The following is a 19482-nucleotide window of genomic DNA, read 5'->3' on the forward strand; positions in this document are numbered from 1 at the left end:
TAGAAACTTAAGTTAAATAAAACAAAATTGGAGAAGTGTTCAGAAGCTAAGGAAACCAACTCTTTTTCTCTATCTCTCTCTTATCTTCTTCCTTGGAAGCTTGGAGGTTTTTGGTGAAAACTAATTGGAAACTAAGGAATCAAGTTAGAATTTTGGGGCTAGGATCTTGGAGCTTAGGAGATTAACTCATAGACTCAATTAAGCAAGGGTAAGCTTTTAAATTATCTTAATTGTGTTTGAATTTCTACTGGTGTGTTAAGAGTTTTGCATGTTGGAAGGATGAAGAATCATCTTTGGGTTTGATGAGGTTTTGAGCTAGAACTCTTGTTAGGTTTGTTTCTGTGTCCATGATATACCTTCTGTGATGGTTAGCTTGAGTTGTTGGGTTGATTTTGGGGTTAATTGGATGGGTTTTCGTGGCAAAAATGGAAGATTTTTCTGGGTTCAAAGGGTTGGGCCGCGGCATTGTTCTTGCTGAGTCGCGTCCCTCTGAAGCATTTTGGCGGCCAGGAAGAAGGGCGGGCCGCGGCATGCCCTTGCTTGAGTCGCAGTGCCCCTTCCCTGCTTTGGGGTTGGTCTCTCATTGGGGGCGGGCCACAGCATAGTCTCATGGGTCGTTGCTCTTAGTGCATTTTTGGGCTTTGGAGAGATTTTAGGCTTGGGAATCCAAAGGTTAAGGCTCAGGATGGATTTTATCACCCAGATTGATAGAATTCAAGGACCCGGAGACTAGAATTATGACCCAAAGTTATTTAGTGGATTAGAATTTGATGGATAGATATTATTGGTGCGTTGTGACTAGGGTTTCAGCGAGGCTCGAACTAGGGGACTGTGCTTGGGACACGGTGCTTGGAAAACTCGGGACACAAGTAAGAAAACTACGGTACCCGTAGAGCTTGTGTTGCAGGGCACGACCCTATATGATTGTGTTGCAGGGTGTAGCCCCTTTGATTGAGTTTATTCATGTTTAAGTATATGTCTAATTATGCTCTGTGCGCATATATGTGAATGAACGGCAAGTGCTGGGAACGACGAGGGCCGAGAACGGCGAGGGCCGGGAATGGCGATGGCCGAGAACGGCAAGGGGTCGGGAGCAGCATTTAGCACGCGGAGTGCGAGTTGCCAAGGCGAGACCCTAAAGGATACCTGGGATATCCTCACGGTGTGGACCGCGAACCCAAGGCCTGGTAAAGCTCCTGGGACGGCATGGCCGTATGTGTTTAGCCTGATGGTGGCTTGTTTATATGTTAAGTGTTTAATATGCATATGCTATCTGCTTGTGAGGGTTTTCTTGCTAGGCTTCGGCTCACGGGTGCTCTGTGGTGCAGATAAGGGCAAGGGGAAAGTCGACCAACCATGAGTACGGAGAGTGTGAAGCGGCGCGTACATGTTTGGCCTGCCTGGCTGTCACGGCCAGGGGTGTTTTTGGGAGATGTTTGTACTAAACCTAGATTTTGTCGTTTAGCCGACTTTAGTTATACTTTTGAGTTGTAAATATTTTTAAACAGTATATTTGGGATCCCAAATGTTAAACGCTTTATGATTTTCGGTAAATGGAATTATTTTCAAGGCTTATGACTCTGTTTATGGTTTAACTACACTTTTGTCTTAAAACCTCAATTAGTGAGTTAAATGCATGTTTTGAACTCACTTAGTAACGACTCTAAGGAAGTAGGGCGTTACAACTTGGTATCAGAGCGAGCCAAGGTTTATAGTTTCTGGAGATTGATGGAACATGTACGCTCACTGTCACTGACAAGCTCAACTCAGGGTTGGTTGGTCATGATTGACTTATATGGTTGAATATGTGCTTGATTGCCCTGTTTGCCTACTTATTTCATATAAAGTATGATGAATGAGTTAACATATGCATGATGTCAGGGCATGGCCCGTTGTGTGTTATATGCTATCCGTATGTTATGTGGACTGTTGTTTATGGTTGACTGGTATGATTTGGGAGGTGGTTTTGGATGTTGTTATCATGCCTGATGAGCGGCGTCATTGATTGCAGGCATATTTGTTGAGATGCCTCGACAATCATTTAGACTCTGCGGCAGTAGGGCCGAGGATAACAACTAAGGTCAGGACCCTCCACCTGCCCTACAGAATTGGCAACAAATGTTTGCTAAAATGGAAGCAAGACTGCAATGAACAAAGGAGGAACTTCGACAGTTGAGGCAGCAGGCCCCTCCACAGGTCACTAGGTTGCCAGTTCAGCAGGTTGTGGCGCCAGTGCTGGTTCAACCTGTTGTGGAGAACAAGTGGGAACCCTTATATGAAAGGTTCAGGAAGCAACATCCTCCCACCTTTGAGGGTGGATCAGACCCACTGCAGGTATAGCAGTGGATGAATATGATTTCCTCTATTCTGGATTTTATGAGGGTTGAGGGGAATGAGAGGGTAGCTTGTGCTAGCTACATGTTCAGAGAGGATGCTCGCATCTGGTGGGATGTAGTGGTTCAGAGGAGGAATGTGGCAGTTATGACCTGGGAAGAGTTCAAAAACATCTTCAATGAGAAGTACTATAGTGTAGCAGTCCGAGCTGCAAGGGTTGACGAGTTCATCAACCTGACTCAGAACCGGTTGACAGTTATTGAGTATGCTTTGAGATTTGACCGGTTGGCGAAGTTCGCGCAGGATTTGGTGCAGACTAATGCAGCAAGGAGAGACAGATTTCTACGGGGGTTGAATGTTATGATCGCCCGCGATGTGAAGATTACCTTAGATCCAGAAACTACCACCTATGCTCAGGTTATGGACAAGGCCCTTACAGCTGAGAGGGTCGATGACCAGATTTGGAGAGAGAGCACTATTAGGCGCGATGCTAGGAGGACAGTGCCTCCTTTTATTGGATCCTGTCGGGGTAGTGCCTCTAGTGAGCAGAAGAGAAAGGCCCCAGATTCTTTTGTTCCTCCTAGCTCGGATAGGAGGGCACGGGGTACTTTTGGTGGCCGTCAGGGCAGAGGTGACAACTGGAGGAGTTTTCCAGTGTGTCCACAGTGTAAACGACGACACCAGGGTGAGTGCTGGATTAGGGCCTGCTTTATCTATGGCGGTGCCAATCATTTGAAGAAGGACTGCCCACAAGCCAGGAAATAGGAGCCAAAGTAGGGTGACAGTCTCGCTCCTGCCAGAGTGTTTACTTTGACTCAGATTGAGGTGGAGGCTAGCCCTTCGGTTGTGACACGTCAGATTTCTAGTGCTGGATCTTCTTATACTGCATTGTTTGATTCGGGAGCTACTCATTTGTTTGTGTCTGCTAGAGTAATAGATCAGCTGTGTAGACCTAGTGTTTTGTATGCTAGAGGTTTTCAGACTTTGTTGCCAACTGGGGAACTGGTAGTCTCTAGGAGATGGATTAGAGCTTTACCAGTAAAGGTAGATGGTAGGGAGTTGTTTGTTGATCTGATTGAGCTTACGATGGATGACTTTGATATAATCCTAGGGATGGATTGGTTATCAAAGTATGGGGCGATGATTGACTGCAAGCGTAGGATGGTGACTTTTGAACCAGAAAGGGAGGTACCCTTTGTGTTTGTGGGGACAGTTGGTGGACCACGAGTACCTATGATTTCAGCACTAAAGGCTAGGGACCTGATGCAGGAAGGTTTCATAGGATTCCTAGTGAATGTTGTGGATACCTCTAGGGTTGTGCCGGTTGGACCGGGTGAGACCAGATTGGTATGTGAGTTTCCAGATTTGTTTCCAGCGAATCTGCCATGGTTGCCACAGCAGGGGGAGATTGATTTTGTTATAGAGTTGGCGCCAGGGGCGGAGCCAATATCTAAGATACCCTACAGAATGGCTCCGGCAGAGTTGAAGGAGTTGAAGATTAAGTTGCAGGAGTTACTGGATTTGGGGTTCATCAGACCGAGTTTCTCGCCATAGGGTGCTCCGGTGTTGTTTGTCAAGAAGAAGGATGGATCTCTTAGGATGTGTATTGACTACAGGGAGCTGAACAAGTTGACCATTAAGAACAAGTATCCACTGCCTAGAATCGACGATTTATTTGACCAGCTACAGGGAAGAACAGTGTTTTCCAAGATTGATCTCCGATCAGGTTACCACCAGTTAAGGATTAAAGAAGAGGACATACCAAAGACCGCTTTCTAAATGAGGTATGGACTCTATGAATTCCTGGTTATGTCCTTTGGATTAACCAATGCCTCGACAACTTTTATGGATATGATGAATAGGGTTTTCAAGGATTATCTGGATAAGTTTGTCATTGTGTTCATTGACGACATTCTGGTGTACTCATAGTCAGAGACAAAGCACGAGCAGCATTTATGTTTGGTATTACAACGGTTAAGGGAGCATAGGTTATATGCTAAGTTCAGCAAGTGCGAGTTCTGGTTACCGCAAGTTACATTTTTGGGCCATATTGTTAGTAAGGAGGGGATTCTGGTTGACCCAAGTAAGATTGAGGCAGTGCGAGATTGGCCTAGACCGAGCAATGTTCCTGAAGTGAGGAGTTTTCTGGGATTGGTAGGGTATTATCGGCGGTTTGTTGAGGGGTTCTCCAGGATAGCTACGCCATTGACAGAATTGACAAAGAAGAAGACAAAGTATGTTTGGACAGACAGATGTGAGAACAGTTTCAAAGAGTTAAAGCGGTGACTGATCACCGCACCAGTATTGAGTTTGCCGACAGATAATGAGAAGTTTGTGGTTTATAGTGATGCTTCCAGACAGGGTTTAGGGTGTGTGCTGATGCAAGCTGGTAAGGTGATAGCCTACGCATCGAGACAGTTAAAGGAGTATGAGTAGATATATCCCACGCATGATCTGGAGTTGGCAGCGGTGGTATTCGCACTTAAGATTTGGAGACATTATCTGTATGGTGAGAAGTGTGAGATATACACTGACCATAAGAGTTTGAAGTACTTCTTCACTCAGAAGGATCTAAATATGCGCCAGAGACGGTGGCTGGAGTTGGTTAAGGATTATGATTGTGATATCCTATACCATCCTAGGAAGGCTAATGTAGTGGCTGATGCATTGAGTCGGAAAGGCCCAAGACAGTTGTTCAGTTCGAAACAGATATCTGATAAGCTAGCTGAGGAGATGACCAGAGCGGGTATAGATTTGGTGGTTGGTCGGTTAGTCAACATTACTCTTCAGTCTATGCTCCTTGAGAGAATCAAGGAGGCGTAGGGGAAAGATTCCCAATTGAGAGGTCACAGAGAGAATGTCTTAGTCGGAGTGGCTAAGGACTTTTATATCTCGGAGATGGGGTTACTGAAGTACATGTTATATTATTTTATAATATAATGTTTTAGATTAAATAAGTGTGACAAAGAGTGTCACATATTGTAACATATAATAGAGAGTTACAATATTTAGATATATGAGATATATCCAAATAATGTAACATATTTGGTGTTACAAATTTGTAACTTCCAAATATTACACTTTATTGTGTAAATTTGATGTTACATAATATTGAGATGAATTTCATAAAGCCATATGTGAAATGGTTGTTAGAGATATGATTTTAACCCCAATAATGTGTTTTGGGAGTTACAAAATCATTTGGGAGGGTTTGGAACTGTTTGGAAAAATAGCACATTTTTAAGTGCTGAAAATGGTCAGTGGTTGCAGCCACTGAATGTTGGTGGTCGCAGCCAGTGGGACAGAAAGTAGTGGCCGCGGCCACTAATGTCTCTAGCCGCAGCCACAGGTCAAAACTGACCATTTTTTCAGTTTTTTCAATCTTTGTTGAACAGCTCAAAAAACCCAAATAACTCCCAAATCTCATTTTTAATTCCATATTAATCCAATTAAACATTGGTGACAGCCATGGGGGTTGGTGGAATTTGAAATTCAAAGGGTGTCTCTAAACTCTATAAATAGGAGCCTATAGCTCACTTGAAAGACACAACATTTCTATCTATTAGAGCACTTGGCTAGAAACACCTTGAGGCTTGATAATTCCAGAAAGCATTTCCAATATCTGAGAGAGATCCCTTAGTACTTGAGTTAGGGGAAAATAAGCTTTTGGACAAAGGTTTTAAACCTTTTTCAAGTTGGTGATCCCCAACCCTCTTCACTTAGGTTGTGTAAGTGAGAGTTTACTTGTGTTTCTGTTCTTCATTTTATTCTATTATTTTTCTTCTTATTCTCTTGTTCTATTTACTTGTATATTTTGTTTAAGAGTTGTAATCTTTTCTTTTGGTCCAAACACTTTATTTTACTTGTAATCTTTTGCTTAGAGTTGTATTCTCACTATTCTCTTCTTCTTCATCATCTTCTTCCTTTTCTTTGTTTATTTGTAATTTTCATTTATAGAGTTGTAACCTTATTTAATCAATCTATATTTATTTGTAATATTATTGCATAGAGTTGTAATATTCTTACCCATTTCCATTGAGGCAATCTATTTTTTCCAAACAGTACAAGGGTCGGATCTGTGTTCCAATGGATTCTGATATCCGACGAGAGATTTTAGATTAATCGTATACCACTCCCTATTCCTTACATCCAGGTACAATGAAGATGTACCAAGATCTGAGAGCTTTGTATTGGTGGTTGAGCATGAAGAGGGATGTGGTGGATTATGTGGCCAAGTGCTTAACTTGTCAGCAGGTCAAGGCTGAACATCAGAGGCCAGCAAGGTTGCTGCAGCCTTTGGGTATTCCAGAGTGGAAGTGGGAAGATATTACCATGGACTTCGTGGTTGGTTTGTCGAGGACCGTGTGAGAGCATGACTCGGTGTGGGTGATTGTGGAAGGGTAGAGTGTCTGACTACCGTGCGGAATTTGAGTCCCTCATGCCTCAAATTACGGGAGTTCAAGAATCAATGTTCTTAAATTTTTTTATATGGGGACTGAAGCTGGAAATTCGAAGAGAGCTTCTGATGATGAAACCAAGTGATCTTGCGAATGTGATGGCAAAGGCGCAACTATTTGAAGATCGACATTATGGGACGTAGTCGTTTTGATGATGGGAGGTCTGGGTGGTCACCACGTATGGTTACTGGTCATCAAGGGTCGATAGCTTTAGCACCATCGACGTTCAAATGGAGCTCAGCCACACCAGGGTCTGTGGGGTCGAAATCTGCCATTCCAGGTACTCAACAACTTCCTATTAAGGATTGTAGAGATAGAGGGGTTTGATTCACTTATGATGAGAAATTCCATTACGGTCATAAATGCAAAAATCAAATGCTTATTCTGTGTGGACAAGAGGATGATGACTATGAAACTGTTAGAGAGGTTGAATTGCAGGAATATGAGGAAGCAGCAGAGGATGAGGTGAGCCTTAACTCTCTCTCTCTTTCTCTAATTCAATGAATCTGAGGATTTTTTGTATTATGGTGAAACACGGGTCCGAAGTATTGGAGGTCCTTATCGACACGGACAGCAACAACAACAACTTCATTCAAGAAGCCTTGATGACTAAATTGAACCTAACATGTGAGGATACAAAAAGATTCAGGGTGTATATGGGTAATGGTAATTTTTTTGCTCTGTTCTAAGATCTGCAAAGGAGCTGAGTTGATTTTGCAGGGCCATAGTTTTGTGGTGGATCTGTTTGTGCTTCCCATTTGTGGACTGGACGCAGTTTTGGGGATGAAATGGTTGCAAACCTTAGGACCCTGTATACACGATCACAGGGCACTCACTATGGAGTTTACTTGGCAGGGTAATATAGTGAAACTGGCTGAATCTACTGATGTTTCTCCATAACTACTCTTATACACTCAGTTTCATGCTCTGTTGAGGGAGGGCGAAGTGTGGGGTATATATAGGTTGTCGGCTATTTTTTAGGACAACACTACAGCGAGTTCGAAGTTAGTAGAATTGGAGGCTAATTTTCCATCACAAGGGAGAGGATTGTTGAGTGATTTCCCTGAGGTTTTTACCGAGTCGAAACAGTAATTGATCAAGGAATTTTCTATAGCCGGGATCGAAACCAGTGAATGTGAGGCCTTACCGATACCCGTATTTTCAGAAAGATGTGATTGAGAAGCTTATCAAGGAGATGAGTGACATGGGGTTTATTCGACCTAGTACTAGCCCGTATTCTTCACCCGTGTTATTGGTCAAAAGAAAAAGATGGCTCGTGGCAGTTTTGCATTGATTATAGAGCAGTTAATGGGATTACGGTCAAGGACAGGTTCCCAATACCGACTATAGACGAGTTATTAGATGAGTTGGGGGCTGCTGAGATTTTTTCGAAGTTGGATCTTTGGGCTGACTACCATCAAATTAGAATGAATCGCAAGGATATCCACAAGACCGCCTTCCGCACTCACGAAGGACACTATGAGTTTGTTGTCATGCCTTTCGGCCTTACTAACGCTCCCTCGACGTTTCAGGCAGTGATGACTCAATTGTTTCGGCCTCACCTATGACATTTTGTCATTGTCTTCTTTGATGACATCCTCGTTTATAGTAACACGGTTCAAGATCATGTTCACCACCTCCGCTTAGTGCTGCAATTGCTCAAGGAGCATAGCTATTTCGTCAAGGGCAGTAAGTGCCATTTCTTCCAAACAACAATTGAATATCTTGGTCACTTTGTATCTTCATAGGGAGCTAGACCCGACCCTTCGAAAATTACAGCCATGGTCGAATGGCCAAGCCCGAAGACACTTAAACAACTCAGGGAGTTCCTCAGCCTCACAGGGTATTATCGAAGGTTTGTGGCGCAATACGCGGCCATTGCAACCCCCCTTTACGGAAATATTGAAGAAAGATAATTTTAAATGGACCTCCGAAGCTACCTTAGCTTTCGACAAGCTCAAGCAAAAAATGACTGAGACTCCAATTTTGCGGCTCCCTGATTTTTCCAAAGACTTTGTGATCGAGACAGATGCTTCAAATGTGGGAAATTGGAGGGGTGTTGATGCAAGAGGGACATCCTGTAGCTTTTTTCAGCAAGAAAGTTGGGTCTCGGTTTGCAGGAGCATCTACTTACAGTCATGAAATGAGTGCCATTGTGAAAGTTGTAACAAAGTGGAGGTAGTATTTGTTAGGCCACCATTTCACCATTCACATAGACCATAAAAGCCTTAGAGAGTTATTGACCCAAGCTATTCAGACCCTAGAACAGTAGCAATTTCTTTGTAAGTTACTGGGTTTTCAGTTTTCTATCGAATACATACAAGGCAGGCACAATGAACTCAGCGACTGATGCTCTGTCACGAATACATGAAGGGGTCTCACCTTCTATATATATGGCAGTTAGCTCAGGTTGTTTTGAGTTCTTGGAGACTTTGCGACAAGAAAGCATCACTTGCCCAGACCTTAGAAAGTTGCATAATAAATGGGAAAGTGGAGAATTAGATGCTGGAATTTATACAATACGTGAGGGCTTATTATACATCGGCACAAATATTTCATTAGTGAGCATTCTATTTTGAAGTCTCAACTCTTGTAGGAATTTCATGCTTCTCCAAGTGGGGGTCACGCTGGTGTCGAAAGAACTTATTTGAGATTGGGAGCTAATTTTTACTGGTTGGGAATGCATAAGGAGGTGCGCCAATTTGTTCGATCTTGCTTTGTATGTCAAACGGTGAAGTACTCGCCCACAACTCCCTATGGACTTCTTCAACCACTGGAGCTGCCTGAGCGTGTTTGGGAGGACTTGGCAATGGATTTTATCGTTGGGCTACCAAGTTCAAATGGGGTCACTAATATTTTGGTCGTCATCAATCGATTCACTGAATACTCTCACTTTGGAGCTCTCTCAAACCACTATTCAGCCACTAAAGTTGCTGAACTTTTCACGAGTATGGTGATTCATTTACATGGGCTGCCTCGTACGATTATTTCAGATCGGGATCCCATCTTTACGAGTGCTTTTTGGCAGAAATTATTTGAGTTGATGGGCACTAAACTCAAGATGGGTTCAGCATATCACCCACAAACGGATGGGCAAACGGAGGTTACGAATCGCTATTTGGAGCAATATCTTCGCGCTTTTATGCAGAAAATCCCATGTTGGGGTTTTATGCCCTAATTAAAACCCAAATTCTTTGTAATCTCATTTATTATCAATAAAAGAATAGAAATCATTTTTTGACTTGGTCAACCACTTTGCTCACATGTTTTATTTTCATGATTATTTGTTTAATATAAACTTCTATTAAATCCCGAGCATATAGCTAATCGTATTTATAGTGACGTAATCACAGTGGAATATAAATATGATTATATGTTCAAAATAAGTTAGTCCTAAGATTAGTTGGTGCACATGATTTACACTGACTTGCCAATCTACGATATGATATACTTAAACATTATGGTGTTATGTTCTTTCCAGAACATTAGCAAAGTAGATAAGATCGGATGTATTTGTTACATCAGACAGGATCGATATTGACAGTTGATAAGATAAGTAAACATACCATTATTATCTATTCTAGTCATATCATATAGTTGACTATAGGTCAATTCAATCTCAATTCTGAGTGGTTAGTATTCTAACTGATTGTATTATTTGAGTTCTTTGACTTGTTTGTTACCAACTTACCCTACGGACTAGCCCATACTTACATCTTGGGAACTCGGTAGTATAATTGAGTGGAAGTATTAATCATAGATATGAACATCTATAGCTTCTACTGAAGAAGTGAAACAAATGTTTCCTTTTGGTTTGGTTCAAAGTGTTAAATGATAGAGATCTCATTTCAGTAATTAAATTAGTTTACTAAAATATCATTTACAAGGAACTAAGTGTTTTAATGATAAAATACAATGAGGGGTAAAACGATATTTTAGTCCCATCTCATTGTAGACCGTCTATAGAGGATTGAGTGAAAATTATGGTTATAACAATGGATAATTAATAGCGTATCTATATTTTTTATAGAGCGTTCTATGAATTCAAGAGTGCAATTCCGAGTCTATAGTGGAGTCACATGGAATTAATAAGTTAGTAAATTTATTTGTTAGATTTATAATAACTTATTGGAGCTTGATTTCATAGGCCCATAGTCCCTATTGTATATTGGATAAAATCATCTAGATAGTCTCAATTAATTGATTTAATTATCAATTAGAATTATCAAAGTTGACCAGGTCAATTTTGGATAGTTTTACATAGTTATGTAATTTTGAGAAGAAAAGATAAATTAAAGCAGATTTATTAATTAAGATAAATTGGTATCTAAATTAATAAATAAGTTTAAATCAATGTTCAAATTATAAATAATTCATTTGATAAAGGATTTAAATGATTATTTAATTAATTAAATCAATAAAAAATAATACAAGCCTTGTTTTAAGTCCAATAAGGTTATAATCAAATGGGAAATTTCACGGGCCTAAATGCCATGATAATTTCGACCTAGGGCTTCAAATTAGCTATTATTTTATTGATTTTTTAATTAAATTAAATGGTCTAATTAAGTCTATAAAATGAGCACTTAGAGAGAAGTCAAAACACAAGTTCATAAGTTTGATAAGTTCACAAGTCACAAGTCTGATTTTCTGATAGGTTTTAAATTCTCTCTAAACACAAGTCATTTTCTAAACCTCTTTGTTATTCTCTTCTTCTCTCTGTATCTATCTCATGTGTTGAGAATTATCCACTCTAGTCTAGGTGATTCTAAGAATACTTTGGAAGACTGTGAAGATACTAGAAGATTGATTCAGTTTTTTGGTAATACTCTTCGATAGAAATGATATAAGGGTTAGAAAAACTGAAGGAATAACTTATTCATTCCGCTGCGTATACTGTAAGTATTCTTATCATTGTTTCTCTTTGAATTCAATTTTAGAAACATATTCTAGGTTATCTCATATTAATTTATTTAATATTAGGTCTACATGAAAATAAATAAAGGTCATGTATAAGTTTTCCAACATCCCAAGCAATGGAGCAGATTTTTATCTTGGGCGGAATATCATTATAACACCAGTTTTCACTCCTCAATCGGGATGACCCCTTTTCAGGCGATGTATGGTAGAACCCCACCAACAATTCCTTCCTATACACAAGGGGCGACGTCCATTCAAGCGGTTGAGGAAGACCTTCTTTCACGAGATGACATCCTACACCAGCTGAAAATCAATTTACAGCAAGCTCAGCATCGCATGAAGCAGCAAGTTGATAAGAAGAGGATAGATATTCATTTTAAGTTGGGTGATTTGGTGCTCGTCAAGTTGCAGCCGTATCGGCAAACCACAGTTGCTAATCAATTAAATTCGAAGCTATGCCGTAGGTACTTTAGCCCCTTTGAAGTGATCGGTAGAGCCGGCCCAGTAGCGTACACGCTCAAACTTCCACCCGGTAGTCGTATACACCACACATTCCATGTCTCCTTGCTCAAACCATACCATGGAGCAACACCCCTACAATATTCTCCTTTACAGAAGCTAAGCGTTGTGAATCGTCCATTTATGACACCCTTGGAGATTTTGGCTACACGCATTCAACTAAAAAACAACAAGCAGGTACAACAAATTCTTGTTCAGTGGACTTTGAGTTTATTGGAGGATGCCACTTGGGAAGATTTCTCCACATTCATCAAGCTGTATGATTTGGCCAACCTTGAGGACAAGGTTGTTTTTGGGGAGGGAAGCAGTGTTACACCAGCCCAACTCAATAGCCCAATTCCTTTGGACCCTGATGTTATTGAGCACCAAGTGAGAGAGTGGGTAGAGGAATCAACCCAAGACTTGGTTACAACTCAACCCATGATGGAAAGTCAGCCCAAAGAGACTATCGACAGCCATGAAGAAGGGAAGAACGAAGGTGATACCAGCAACAGGAGAGTGCGCGTGAAACCGTTTTGGTTGAGGGATTTTGTGATGCTCTTGGAGCGTTGAGAAGAGAGAGGGATTTCGTAACAAATTCAGTTATTGCTTAAGGGATTGTAATAGGAGTATAAATAGTTTTCAGTAAACAATGAGAGGAATTAAGTTGTTGAATGTAATAGCATTATTGCTTGGGGAGATTTGCTCTGTCTCGAAAAGGGGTTTACCATCACACTATGATGTTGTTGCTAATTCGACAGCGTCTGGAGTGCTTCTCGTTGGCCTAATTTCTGGAGTTCCCTACATATTTGGTGTTTTGACTTGTGACCACATGGATCAGGCATTAAACAGAGCTGGTAGTAAGTTTGGAAACAAGGGCGCTGAGGCTGCTTTGACAGCTATTGAGATGGATTCATTGTTTGAGCACCATCTCTCCTAGTAGTCTTCCCAAATTATTGGAAATGACTTGTTTTCAAATGATTGTTGTGTTGAGTTTTTTTTTTTAGTTTTATTTAGTTTCAAATAAGAGATGCAAAGACACTTCCAGTATAATAAAGTATGTGGAATAGGTTGCCAAATAGCAGTAAACCTTTTGTAATGCTTAGATTGGTTAGACTTTCGTTATAATCTATTTTGGTTGGGACATGAAAGTGCATACTTACTCTCATTTAACGCTAGATGGCCTAAAAGGCCATATATTTTCCAGGCAAAGCAAATAAACCAAAATGGCAAGTTTTGTAACCGTTGTAACGTGATTCATAGAAGATATGACATTCTTGTTCATGACTAACAAAATCTTAAATTTTGTTAATGGTTGAAAGTCAATTCATAGTGATAAGTGTTTGTTTTATATAGTTTAGTTTTATCTTTTTTCTTTTTTTTTTTGTGGGGGCAGAAAAATCTTTTGTTCCTAATTCTCTATCTCCTCCTTATCCTACAAATTATTTTAAGACATATCATTTATATATTTAACATATATTTAAATTATTTTATAGGGCACTAACGTTAATTGAGACTCTAATTCTTTTTTCCCAAATATATTAACATTTTATCTCCAATTAATATTTCACCACTCAATTAATTTAACCATTCTCTCTCCAAGATGAATAATGTTAGAATTAGAATATCTCTTAACATTCTCTCTCTCTCCAATTAATATTTCACCACTCAATTAATTTCACCTCTTGGGCCCTTTGGAGGGTGAGAAATGATTGTGTGTGGAACGGAAAAGTTGCTAGGGTGGCAACTGTGACAAATTTGGCTAAAAACACACTATATCAATGGACTAAAGCTCAAGATAAATTTGAGGTGCCAACTGTAGCATTTTTGACTGAGGAAGATGGAGCTGCTATTTGGAGTAGGCCGGCTGCTGGTACTATCAAGATTAATGTTGATGCAGCGCTGTTTTCTGAATCATCATCATATAGTTTTGCTTGTGTGGCTAGGAATGATCAGGGTCATACCCTGGAAGCTATATCATATTGTCGGAACGGGGTGGTGTCTCCTGAATTAGTAGAAGCTATGGGGATGCGTGAGGCCTTAAGCTGGATCAAGAAGAAAGCTTGGGATAAGGTGACTATTGAGACTGATTGCCTCACGGTTGTTCAGGCCCTTCGTAGTTCAATTTCTATGGACTCTTATTTTGGGAGTCTAATTACTGAGTGTAAGGGTTTGTGTAATGATGTAAAGAATATAAAAATTTTATTTGTTAAGCGGTCTGCGAACAGTGTTGCTCATGTTCTTGCTAGAGCTTCCTGTCATGTTGCTGACTGTACTTTTAGGGGAGGTGATTTCCCTCTTGCTATTCTTGATGTTATTTTGAAGGACAGTTGCTAATAAAATTCCTTCTTTTTTCAAAAAACAATATTCCTCTTGGAGAGAGATAGTGGTTAAATTAATTGAGTGGTGAAATATTAATTGGATAGACAATGTTAATATATTTAGAAAAAAAATCTGGTGTCTTAATTACTTGTTCCCTCCATGTCTCACTAATTATTTTAGGACATATCATTCATTTATTTAATATATATTTAAATTAATTTATAAATTTTTTTTCCAATTATATTAACACTATAAATAAATGAAGTATCTTCAAATAATTTATGAGACATAGAGATAGTGGGACATAGAGGGAATAAAAAATTGGGCACAACAGAATTTTTTTCCAAATACATGATGTGTGTTCAAATAATTAGTGGGGACAGAGGATAGGAAGTGGGACTGCAAATTTTTTTTCGGGTGGAGGGGGTCCATTAACGCAGAAAAAAATATCTTATAACATCAGTCTGACTATTTGCCACCCGTTTTGAAAGGCACAATCTTTTTCTGCACACCCCATAGAGAAATGGTCCTTTATTATTCTTCTCTCTTACCATTACCGTCGCTGATAACCTTCACTACCCGCGCACAACTCTCGTTGGACAAAGTCCCACGTGGGAAGGCCACACAGCCGGCTCATTCACGTGTCGACCCTAATGTCGAAGGTCGGAGCTCCGGCGAGTCTTTGGCTACGGTTTCTTCCTGCACCTGCGGAAGAAGGGTCTTCATCAAAGCAGCTGCCACATCTTTGCTTCCCATTTGTCCGGCCAAAGCTTCCGATTTCACAGTACGATCTTTCAATCACAAGTTATTTTATTTATTTATCTAAGCTTAGCTCTGCTTTATACCGCCCCACCTCCACTGCTGTTTGAAGTTGGAGGTTCTAGTTTCTTCAGTATGGCATATTGCGTCAGTTCTGCATTTTTACATATGTAGGCCACGCTGAGGAAGATTCACCTGCCGAGGCCAGATTGGTATGAAGAATTCTATGCTTCAGTTCTTGATACGAGCATGAAATCTTATGAGGCTGAGGTTAGTTCCCAATTTGTTTGAATAGTGTAATGTTTGTTCGACTTTACACCTTCCTCTGTTTGGGATAAGAGTGATATTTTTCTAGGATTGATTGTTTCGGTTAATGGTATACATATTGGTAAGATTGCAGGATACAAGTCTGAGCTCTTTGCTAATTTGAGGGGAAAGGCTCGGAGAGTGTTAGAGATTGGCATTGGGACGGGTCCAAATCTTACGTACTATGCTGGAGATAATGGTGTCCAAGTTTTTGGCGTGGATCCAAACGGAAAGATGGAGAAATATGCCAAGGCTTCTGCAATTGCTGCTGGTTTGTCGGTTCAGAATTTTAAGTTTATACAAGCAGTATGTTCACTTTGGCATTTGGGCACTACATTTTGTGACGTTTGTTTGAGCATTTGTTAATCAACTTTGTTTTGGCACAACTATATATGAAACTGTTATCTTAGATATGTGACATGGTTGAGACATATAGTGCGGAATTGCTATTCATCAGTCAAAATGCTGCAGGTTGGGGAGGCTTTACCACTAGCAGATGCTTCTGTTGATGCCGTTGTTGGAACTCTTGTATTGTGCTCTGTTGAAGATGTTAACTTGACCTTGAAAGGTAATAAGCATGTAGCTTCAGAGTCTTCTTATTGTAATTACATGAGTTTTGAATTACCCAAGTGACACATTCACTTCTATTATTCTTTCTAGAGGTGAAGAGAGTTCTCAAACCAGGTGGACTTTATCTCTTCGTGGAGCACGTAGCTGCAAAAGGTAATAGACTGAACTTGTAAAGAACTCAGTTACCACATGAAATTTCTTTAGCTTTTACAATCAATTGGGTTTTTTCATTCTTCTGCAGAAGGAACCTCACTCAGATTTGTACAGAGCATTCTTAACCCTTTGCAACAGACTGTTGCTGACGGGTGTCACCTCACAAGGGAAACTGGAAAGCACATATCAGAAGCTGGATTTTCAAATCTGAAGCTCAGCCTCACTTTCTTATCTAATGCCTCTCTTATAAACCCTCACGTCTATGGAATAGCTTACAAATAATAGCAAAACAACCCTTATAACACGGATAAACTATTTTTAACTTTATTGGGGGGACATATTGGTCAGGTTGAAGGGTTAATCAATTATAAACCTATTATATGTAAGATATCAAAGTCCAACATTTATACAAGTGAATTTATATATTGACAAAAGGTACATTCTTTACTAGGTGGGATCTTTCGAACGAAATTGTGGGTGTTTTTAGATGTAACATAAAAGTATAACCAAATCAGTACTGTGGGAAACAAAAGTTAGTGGGGGAAAGTAATTGTATAGTAGTGATTTTTGTTGATTTTGTAAAGGCTAGTCTTGAAAAGGTTTTTTTCCTTTTCCTTGTCCTTCAGCTTGAATCATGGAATATCTCCTCTGGACAGAATGAGATCAGAGAAGACAGCCCTGTGGGGGTGGTGGGGACGTCTTCTTCCGTGTGATGGAGATGAAACTCTGTTATATTCTTATTTGAATGACCCTTTTTGGCGAAAGGAACACTTAATATAGTTCTATACGGCATATAAACATTAACCCAGCAAGACTGGAAGAATATTTGTTATTATTTCAATACATTTTTTAGATTCATATATTTATTTATGAAGTTGGTGTGAACATTATTATTACTTGGCTTGTGAACCCTCACATGGGAATGCACTAGAAGACAATTTAGAGATACAAAAGATATTCTTCTATTATAATTATATCATTAAGATCCTTCTGTTACGTGTCGGCATAGGAGAAGATTTTTTTTTTTTTTTGAGAGAATGAAAAGACCCTTTCATTTCAAATAGGAATAATAATTTATTAATGATCACTCAGTATGTTTGGTGGAGGAGAAATATGGAAGGATGGATTGATACAGAGGGAAAGGAGTGGAGGGAGAGAAGGTTTCCTATGTTTGGCTAGATGGAAAGGAGGAAAGGTAAGGAGTTGATGGATAGTTTTCCCTTTGCGCCATTAATGGACGGAAGAGGATTGAACAAAAAATATTTGTGGCAAATTTACTAGATTGCCCTCCGAAACACACATAATATTTTATTAAATTATCATAATTAATTAATCAAGTATTGTTGACGCATTTTTTGTCCATCTAATTATGTAGAGCAATTAAACAATTAATCTGGAAGAAAATAAAAGAAAGAGATTCTTACTAAATTCAGCAGTTAAAATTTGCCTACGTCTACAAGTCACTTTTATTAAAGTTTGTATTAAAGCTTCAAGAAAAATCAATTTTCACATAGCATTTCTCCGGATAAAATTGTGCGAGAGTACAAATGGCCAGATCCAGACTATTTATATATCTGGTTACAAGAATATCTTCCTGGTGACCACAGTTTTGGCCAACGGGGAGTAGACGCAAAAACGACGATAAATATAATAACATTGAATAGAAAATAAACGACACAAACGATTTTATAGTGATTCAGCCTCAATTTGTTGGTAATAGCCTAATCCACTTGGAGTTGTGATATATGTTGACCTACACTCAAGATCAGATGAACCTGAGCCAACTGAGTTTCCTAAGTATAAGTCGTAAAAACAAAGTTTCTTTCTGGAGAATACAAGCTTTCTCTCTCTAAGTTCTCTCAAAAAATGACCCACGAATTACCCAAGTAAAAGTTCCTAGAAGTTCCAAAGTCAAAAGTTCAAAAGTCCCCCAAATGATGTCATGAGCTCTCTGTTTATAGGCTCATGGATTGTACAAGAAAGGTCTCCCATTTCGACGGAGTCTTTGGTTGTTTTAACCAATTTTAATTAATAAAGTAATAAAAAAAATTCAAAATACAGCAATATAGCTACTACTTCGAAATATCTGAGAGATTCTCGCGGTAGTTACAGGTGATTCTGGTTAAAATTGTTACTGAGATTCCGTAGAAAAGTTACTGGGCAGTTAGCTCCTGAGATTCTGGTGTATCTAGTCGGGTACACTCCTTCCTGACATACCTGGTCGGCTATGTCACTTTCCTGACATATTTGTTCGACTATGTCACTCTCCTGGCATACCTGGTCGGCTATGTCTCCTTCTTGACGTGGTTGGTCGGGTATGTCTCCTTCTTGACGTAGCTGGTTGGCTACATCACTTCCCTCGGCTATGTCACTTCCTTGACATACATGATCGAGTATGTCACTTCCCTGACATACATGGTTGGGTATGTCTCTTTGCTTGTCATACCTGGTCAGGTATATTACTTCCTGACCATGTAAATTCATACTTGTTTTTGCCAGACCAGATCAAATCATCCTCGTGGTCAATGTTCTTCCCAACCAGTGATGTGACGACTTTGTAGGTCATTTTGTAACCTTTGCACTTCCCATGGCTGACACATTTATTGACCATTAATGCGTCACTTGATGCTATCACTCCTAATTTTCACGTCATCGAACTGAAATTTTGGGGAAAACATTTGCCCCCCAAGTTTATTATATGATTTACTAATATGATAAACTTTTTCTCTAGCTGGTAGTTACTCAGGTCGTCTAAAAGTGTATGTCTGGTCACTAACGTCCATAAAAATTGAATGACCGACCAGAGATTTAGTGAATATCCTAGCAGATGCCTCCACGTGGTGATTCACTATTAACCTCAGCACTTTTTGTGTCTCATTGTTGTATTCCTCAGGTTGGAAACATTGTTTCTTTTGATTGTTATTAAGTCAACTTGCTCATAAACTGCTAGGGTCTATTTTATGATGATCGGATTTGTTCAATACCAGTTGGGTCACATTTAGGCTGTTTGGAATCAGCTTTAGCTTCTTGGGTTTGTGCCATTGTCGTGTACCCGATCACATGGCACCCGTCCATGCAATTTTGTTGAACCCGATCGACTATGCTTGTAATATGTCGTGTGACACCAATTTTTTTTCCTTGTAAACTTCTCGAAATTGTTGAA

The 19482-nt window shown here is 39.8% G+C and overlaps 1 protein-coding gene across 1 annotated transcript; it reads left to right on the forward strand.

Moving 5' to 3' along the window:
* Positions 1-14998: 14998 nt before the first annotated feature.
* LOC133823021 (uncharacterized) lies at positions 14999-17215 on the forward strand. Its single transcript, XM_062255584.1, has 6 exons — positions 14999-15315; positions 15465-15560; positions 15684-15902; positions 16068-16164; positions 16257-16319; positions 16408-17215. The coding sequence occupies exons 1-6, from the start codon at positions 15055-15057 to the stop codon at positions 16599-16601; spliced, it is 930 nt and encodes a 309-aa protein (XP_062111568.1). The 5' UTR covers positions 14999-15054; the 3' UTR covers positions 16602-17215.
* The last annotated feature ends 2267 nt before the right edge of the window (positions 17216-19482 follow it).

The sequence above is a fragment of the Humulus lupulus genome, chromosome 3 (genome assembly GCF_963169125.1).
Source record: "Humulus lupulus chromosome 3, drHumLupu1.1, whole genome shotgun sequence".
NCBI lineage: Eukaryota > Viridiplantae > Streptophyta > Magnoliopsida > Rosales > Cannabaceae > Humulus > Humulus lupulus.